The following is an 8,279-nucleotide window of genomic DNA, read 5'->3' on the forward strand; positions in this document are numbered from 1 at the left end:
CGACATTATCATCTCCTCCACCAAGGGATACGGCGTAAAGCACCACACTTAACGATGCCACATTAACTAAAAATAGCAAAAGTGTGATTTGTCGGCTGCACGGAACACAAAGAAAGGGCATTTTAAAATATTCGCTTTAAAAAGCACAGAGGAACAATGTCAGGATACAAAGATTAAAGGAAACACCTGAGAACTCAAAGGAGTCCGTAACAGTCAGGCTCCTTGGCTTCTCCCAAAAGCCACCTGACGACCTCCTAACAAAAAGCTGCTGACTCAATCACATGGATCCCCTAAAATGTGTGGAATAAATTAACAAGCTGCGGGGTACGGAGCCACCATAAAACACAGGAATAAGCTTGGACAGCTAAGCTACGGCAAGCATGACTGCTGATTTTATATGTTTTAATGTGTTTTAAATTTTATTGTATTATTAAAACGTTGTAACCCACCCTGAGCCCGTTTACGGGATGGGCGGGATATAAATGCGAATAAATAAATAAGACTGGTTTATTTAAATCCCCCCCCCCAATAACACGTATAACATATTACTACTCTCGATATTTGTCTACTGGCAGATAGGTTGTATGCCGCTTTGAGTTATTTGTGAGAAAGATGGGATACAAGTGTTTGGATGTACTATCTATTCAATGATATCTATTTTTAATCACTGGAATTGGATTATTGGTGGACCTGAGCAAGTTCGTCTCTCACTACCGAGTACCCATAACCAGCCTGAAAATCTAGCTTAAGGGAAGAACTTCCTGGTTAGGAGGAGATTTCATAGAAACATACAGCTGGAAGGGTCATCTAGCCCAACCCATCTTGCACAATGCAGGAAATTTCACATCTATCTCCCCTACACACACATACCAGTGACCCCTGCTCTACGCCCTGGGGAAGGCAAAAAAACCCTCCGGATCCCTGGGCCAATATGGCCTGAAGGAAAGTTCCTTCCTGACCCCAAAGCAGCAACTGGCATTTCCCTGGGCATAGAAGAAAGGGCCATGTTTTGAACCAGGGCCTCTCCCTTTCGGAATTAAGCACTGAGACCCAAAGAGTGAGTTACGTGCCGAGATCCAGACCATGTTTATTTATTTATTATCTTCGATTTATAACCCGCCTTTCCTTCAAACCACCTTGGGTTAATGGGCGTATGTTTTAAAAGAGGGATCCCACCAAGTACTTCTGCTTATTGCATAAAGCTCAAGCGCTGCTTCTCTCTTTACTGTGCCTTCTTTACCTGCTAGGCAAGTATGTGAGATCCTCTGCCCACACTTCCAACGGAGCTTGAAATCAACAAAAGCATCTAATATACTTAATTATTGCATCAGCATTCGGCAGTGGTGGTTTTGCCTGGTAGCTGACGTGCACTCCCTCTGCTGGCTCTGGTGCGGCCAAGCACGTTATCTGCCCTCCTCCTCTTAGACCCTCCATGATGTCCCCTCTCCCTCTCTGAACGCATCCCAAACACAGGGTTTTTTTCATTTAACTTCTGGACTAACGGGTTAAGACATCACCACTTTTATAAACTGGGCTTTTCGAAGCTGCTCAAAGCCTTGAGGGTGGAATGTCACCCCTTTGTCTCCATTTCCCAACCTCCTCTCTGGCAACAGCCCAGAGAGGGTGCCCTGTAAAAAAAAACTGACCCACACAGATTTCACTGCTCTGCTCTATGGGAAGGAAGGGGTTAATGGCCTTCACCCTCTTTCTGATCAAAGCTCTGTCTCGCCCGAGGAATTTGGGAGGTGGTGCGAACGCGGGGGGGGGGGGGGGGAGAAAGGCAGTTCTTACCACAAAAAAAAAAAAACCAGTGCAGCAGGCTGTTATTTATAAAAGCAAAATACAATAATAGACTTTTTAAAAAAATGGCAGGAAAAATAAAGCTCTAAGCTTCCTCAAAGACTTTTTACCAGTTTAGCCTGCCTTTGTTTTCTCTCTCTCTCTCTCTCTCTCTCTTCCAGGAACAGGGCTCTAATGCCAATGAAGAGAAGTATACCCTGCTGGCAAGGGGACAGCTGCTGCAAGTATGAAATCACCACTGTTTTGCAAAGCAGTCACGACATTGTTTAAAAGAGACAAAAAGTTCTTTGCATGAAAGAAGTGAACCTACTTTTGTTCGGCAGCTCTTTATTTTGTGTTGCGGCCAGGGCGGGGTGGGGGTGGGGGGAGAGACCGCACAGTTCCAATGTTCGGAAAATGACTCAGAGAAAACTAAGCTTGAAATATTAAACCTTGTGCCGAAACAGGTAGCTCCCTCTACAGATCCTATTCACGGCGTTAAAACTGCAGTTCAGTTGGCTTCTCTGAATGTCTTAGGACAGCTATGGCAAGACGTTCCCTGTCATCAGAGATCCCAAACTGTATGCCTGCACGCTGCAGTCCTCTAGCCTTCGGAATTCACTCCTGCTTAAAGCAGGGGTCCCCAACCTTTTCCCAGCCCATGGGCACCCTTGAGATTCCGACACAGCTACAAAACAGAAGTCGCAGGAGGAGGAGCCGACCACGAAATGTCAGGGATTGAGGTTACGGGAGCTCTTCAGCGTTTCAGGCAGAAGCTCTGTCCGACGGGATGACTTTTTCAAATGACTGCACACAAGTCACACAGTGACAGTCCCTGTGCTTGGGGCGGCAGGTGTTGCCGAAGCAACTTTTTAAAAAAATCTGCACAGCCAGTCAAATTCCTGGCGGCCTATTGGAAGCCCTGCTGGGCAAAAGCTCCAACCCGACCCTGCCTGCTGTCTGAAAATCACTTGGCCGGTACCAGGAAAGGTGTCAGCGCGGGCACCATGTTGGAGACCCCTGTCTTACAGGGAACGGCTATGCTTTCCCACTATTTTTTTTTTTTGATCCAGGGTTTTATTGGGGGGGGGGGATTAATTAACTTCTCCTTACAGTGTGTTTTTCATACAGATAAAGCAGGTACATCAGATCTGACATTGCGATCCAAGGTCTTCGGCGGCTGCCATCACAAAACAGGTCTTATAATGGTCAGGCAAGAGCAGGGTAAAATGGTCTGCATTTAAAAGTTTCCAGATAAACCCTGGAAGACAGGTCTGATGGCATTCCTCCCTACACTTGTTTTTAAACAAGTTCTCGTGTACCGACCCTTCTGAAGAGGTGAGAGGGGCGTTGCCAGTGTCCCATGCGCCTATGAGACACCGTATCCAAAAAATCCCTTTGTTGTATCCTAAATAGTAGACCTAATCCTTACTTCTATGTTTCTCATCAGATTTGGGGCAAACATCTGGGGTTTACTCCAGAACTGTTCGCTTCCATTCCAAATATGTTCAGGATACAAAGAACTCCCCTCAGCCCTTCAGTACCCCAACAATACCCCAGTTTCAAAGAAATCTGAGTTGGAGGTAAAAGGCCAGCAATCAAACCTCCTTTTCAGAACTTAAAAAAAACAACATAGATAAATAGAGCTGGAAGGGATCTCAAAGGTCATCTAGACCAACTCCCTGCCCCATGCAGGAAATTCACAGCTATCCTCCCCCCCCACTCCCTCAATGACCTCTGTTCTATGCCCAGAGGAAAGCAAAAAAAAAACCCCCAAACCCTCTAGGATCCCTGGGCCAATCTGGCCTGGAGAAAAAGGCCTTCCTGGCCCCAAAGTGGTAATTGGCATTACCCTGGGCATGTAAGAAAGGGCCAAGAGAACTGAGCAGTGGCTCATCCCTTTCTGCCTTCCCTTTCACGATCTGCCAATATCCACAGAATCAGCATTGCTGTCAGATGACCACCTAGCCTCTGTCTGAAAACCTCCAAAAAAGGAAGAGCCCCCCCCCCCCACCTCCCGAGGAAGCCTGTTCCACTGAGGAACCGCTAGAACTGTCTGGAAGTTCTTTCTAATGTTTAGCTGAAAACTCTTTTTATTTAATTTCAACCCTCTGGTTTTGGTCTGACCTTCTGGGGCAACAGAAAACAACTCCACACCACCCTCTAGATGACGGCCCTTCAAATACTTGAAGATGGCTCTCATAACACCTCTCAGTCATCTCCTCTCTAGGCTAAACACACCCATCTCCTTCAGCCTCTCCTCACAGAAAGACTCTGAAAGGTAACAAATGCATTTACCTTTGTGGTCCTCCTCAAGCTGCGCAAGATGTTCCTTTTCCTCGGATCCTCATCGGTCGTCTCGTACGGGATGATAGCGTTATCTCCTTTGTATCCTTGAGAGGTCTGGTCCTCCTCTTTCTTCCTGATGGGCCCCAGCTCGTCATCGCTCCCTACGCTAAAACTGGTCCTGTAACTGGCAAACCTCCCTAGCCGCGAGCACCTTGTCCGATACAACACCGGCTTGCTAATGGTGGACATCTTCCGGCCGCGCTCGAGCGAGCTGGTGTCCATTTCGCTGTCTGAGCCGTTCCCGCTCCCGTTGGAGTGGGTTTTGTTGATGTTACGGATGGTGATGATCTTGCCTTGGGTGCTGTCGTGAGGCACGGAGTAGATGTTTTCCTCCTCGTTCCTCGGTTTTACGACCGCGTCCATGGGCTCCGCGTAGTCAGAAGGGTCGAAGCCGTCCGTGGGCGGCCAGCCGCTGGAAGTCACAGACTTCCTCTGCCCGTCCCGATGCCCTTGATCCAAATACGAGAGATCCCCCTTTGTAATATCAAAGTGGACGGGGGGCTTTGGTTTCACTGGCGGAGGTACTTTGTTGTTCAGTTTGCTTTCGAAAGTGCTCATGACAGAAAAGACAGAAAGCCCGTCGTTCCCCTCCAGTTCCATAGAAAGTTTAGAAAGATCTTTGGACAAAGTGGGCATAGATGTATCCTCTCTGAACGGGCTGTAGGTCGGAGGCTCGATGTCTTCTTCCGAATCCTGAAGGTTTGAATTACACAGAGGGGAGCCAGCTCGGGGCGAATTAAACACTTCTTCTGTCGTACTGCAGGCTTCCGCTGCATTATCGTACATATGGGTGGCCTCGATTATGGTTTTTTTCTCTACCACGTCCTTGAAAAATGGGTGGAAAATCTCTAGTTTATGTTGAGGGTGACTACAAGGTATGGTTGTAAACTTTCCATCTATATCCTGGGCGATTTCCTCGCCTTCCGTTAGCTGCTCTCTACTTAAACCGTTGTCTAGGACATCTATGGAGCCATCAGTAAGAGCGACTATCTGAATGGGGATAATGTCCTGTACTTCGCAAAGAAAGGCACGTAACATAGCCAAGGACGCTTTACGTTTAGCCGAATAAAACAAAATGTAACCGTGGACCAACCAGCTTTTCCTAATGCTAAACGAGGAATGGTATGAAAGCAAGGACAGCTCGATGCGCCTCTTGTGTGGTCCGACCGGAAGTTCAAGTAACACGGAGTTGCTACTTCCACACTGGGAAGGCCGACAAGTTTGGGACTGAAGAACAGGCAGAAGGATGTCTTCTGCGTTGAAAGGATCTCCGCACAACAAGCACATGACGATCCGAAGGTCGATGTCAGCCAGATCTTTAATGCTTGCCGTTGAGCTCATGAGGTTTAAGTTGCGCTTGGAGTCCAGTAGCCCTTTGAGGACCTGACTGATTTGCTTTTCGTTGATGTTGCGCCCATATCCAATACCAGCGGAAGCAGGGTCGAGGAAGATACACTGCAGTTTGCTGGCAATCTGCTGTCCTTGCTGTATTAAGCTGTGTAGTGTTTCACCACTGGTATCGCCTCTTTTGTTGACCAGTATAAGAGTCAGGGGAAGATGAGCTAAGTGGTTGTCCCGTCGGCCGAGAGTCGACTCCCTACTCTTTTCAATACTTTCAACAACGTAAGACAGAGATTCCTTAGAGTTATAAAGGCAGAGGCAACCGTGCGGCTGAAATGTTGGCGTCTGGAAAGAATTAACGGGGAGCCTGACGTTACCCTCGATTGGTCTCAAGGACAGCTCGTACATTTTCCCATCTATCACGTACTTGTCATCGTTTGTGCAAAGAGCTCGAATCTCATTGGCTAGCTCCCGGGCAAGTCCATCTTTACCGAGAATCACCAGATTGATTCTATCGATACTGGAATCGGAAAGCAAGTTTTTCTGATTGCGATCGGAGGGCCTGATAAACCGGGAACTTATCAAGTGCTCGATTTTCGCATCGATGCAGGCTGGACAACTGGGGCAGGTTTCTTTCGTCGGGTGATACACGAAGTGGATGTGCTTCAGAATCAGAGCGTCTCGTTCGGCCTGCAGCTTCTGCAAGGCTTTGAACCTCTGCTCTTCGCCAAGCACATCCTGGATGACCCCCATCTTCTCCTTGCTGGGTTTGGCATCAAGCTCCAGCTCGTAGAACAGTTCGGAGTATTCCAGAAGCAGCTCTTGAAACTCCTCTTTTGCCTTCTCGATGATTTGCTTTTGATGCTTGCCGTAAATGTCCATGTAAACCGACTCTTCCAGCCACATGTAAAAATCTTCGTTCATGATGAAGCTACGCGCCTCTTCCCAGGGCTTCCCCGGCGTTATGAACGGGGATGTCTCCAGATTCTCTTTGAAAGCCCTCCTCATTTCCGCCCTCTTCCTCTCGTTCCTCAGCTTTTCTAGGTGGGCTTCGTAGAGCTGCTGGGCGGGCAACGTCTCCATCAGGTCAAACGGAATGCGTTCGTTCTCCATGTTGTCTATGTGGCTGGTGGCATCCCAGGGAGTCTCCTCGAGAACCACGAACCACTTTAAGAAGTCCGGCTTCACCTCCAGCTGCTTCTCCACTTTGATGCAGCTCAAGTGATTTATCTCATCCAGGTCCGGAATGAGGGCGTCGAAAGCGAGAGGCAGCGTGGCCAGGTACATTTTCCGCCTGCGCTCTATATGCTCCTGCTTGAGGCGATGGATGTGCTGCAGGAAGAGCTTCTTGGCTTTCTGCGTCCCTTCCAGATACACGTAATCCTGATACTCCGGGGAGGACTGCATCTTCCGCGAGACATTCGACCAGGTCTCGTTGTGGTTTTTGACAATGCGGCTCACCAGCCACTCGTACTTGTCTTTTGCGGCAGCGATCTGCTGGCTCTGCTGCTTCAGGGCCTCAAAGTAGGGAATAATTTTCGTCTTCCCCCGGCTCTTGTCTATCAACTGCACCAAAGTGCTGAAAGCCAAGTCGACGTTCACGTTGGACCTGGCGGACGTCTCCACCACCTGGAGGTTCTTCTTGCTTAAGGCAAAAGTGTGCGCGTCTCGAATGTACCGCTCCACGCCTTCGTCGCACTTGGTCAGGACCACCACGATGGGCTTCTTCGTTTTCGTGAGCTGGTTGTACAGGTTCGAGACGAACTTGATCTGATCGTCGAAGCTCCGGTTCATCCCCCTGCTGACGTCGATGCAGAGGAGGAAGCCGTCTATCAGCAGCTTCCCATCCGGCATCTGCTTCTGCTCAAAGTCCTGCTCCAGCCCCAGCTGATCAGTGCAAAAGTACATGAGTTTTTCGGCCGACGCGAGTTTGGTCGCGGCTGCCCGTTTGATGTAGGGCTGCAGGGCCGTGCTGCGGTGAGGCTGGAAAGTCTGGTCGTCGATAAATTCAGTCTGTTCCACGATGTGCATTTTACATTCCACACAGTCCTCCAAGGAACGTACCACTTCCCCCCAGTACAGGAAGTGGTCATTGTTAACGACCCTGCCTCCGAAATCGCTCGTGCTGAGAACCGAAGTGTGGTCCAGGTGGAAGTCGTCCGCCCTGGGGCGTACGAACCGATTGCAGAGACAGGATTTCCCAATGCCGCACTGCCCCTTCTCTTTCTCTGTTCCAGACAACCCCACCACGCTGATGTTGTAGGTGGGAATGCGGACATCTTGCTTCCTTGCCATCATCATCGTCCAAACATCCTGCCACGCTCGGCTGCTTCCTAGAGTATTCGTGTCTTCTGGACCCCAGGGCAATCTCAACAAAAACAAACCAAAAAACAGTCCGGGGGACTATTTGCAATCCGGGTGGAGGATCACCAGGGCGACAAAGACAGCTGTCCCCATGTTGCAGTGCGCCGGCAAGCAGCTCAGTTGTCACCAATCCTCACAACTGGACGGACGTCATTTCCTCCTAGGGAAAAACAAAAGGAAAAGTCTTAGGATCGCTGGAAGACACAACACAAGGCAGATTTAAATTCAGCTTTGAACACATTCGGGTGCCGAAGATGAGGCCAAACGATTAAAAAAAAGACATGTGTTAAAGGTTTAAGGATATTCAGCTAGACAGGAAGGCGGTAAGGAACTGCCTGCCTCAAAATGTATTTGAGGAGTTCTCAAAGGGGCCTGTAGAACTCCCCCTCGCCCAATTTCAAGGAACGGGACCCTGTGCGCAGTCTTGAGAACCCAGCCCCGCTTTT

At 49.0% G+C, this 8,279-nt stretch overlaps 1 protein-coding gene across 1 annotated transcript in view; it reads right to left on the reverse strand.

Annotated features, from left to right (window-relative positions):
* Positions 1-7,770, reverse strand: part of ARHGAP35 (Rho GTPase activating protein 35) — an 80,558-nt gene extending 72,788 nt beyond the window's left edge. The window contains exon 1 of the mRNA XM_015424112.1: positions 4,078-7,770. Within this exon, the coding sequence (XP_015279598.1) occupies positions 4,078-7,770 (3,693 nt within the window). The remainder of the gene's footprint in view (positions 1-4,077) is intronic.
* Between the last annotated feature and the right edge of the window lie 509 nt (positions 7,771-8,279).

The sequence above is a fragment of the Gekko japonicus genome, unplaced genomic scaffold, assembly GCF_001447785.1.
Source record: "Gekko japonicus isolate JY-2015 unplaced genomic scaffold, Gekko_japonicus_V1.1 scaffold939, whole genome shotgun sequence".
NCBI classification, from domain to species: Eukaryota; Metazoa; Chordata; class Lepidosauria; order Squamata; family Gekkonidae; genus Gekko; species Gekko japonicus.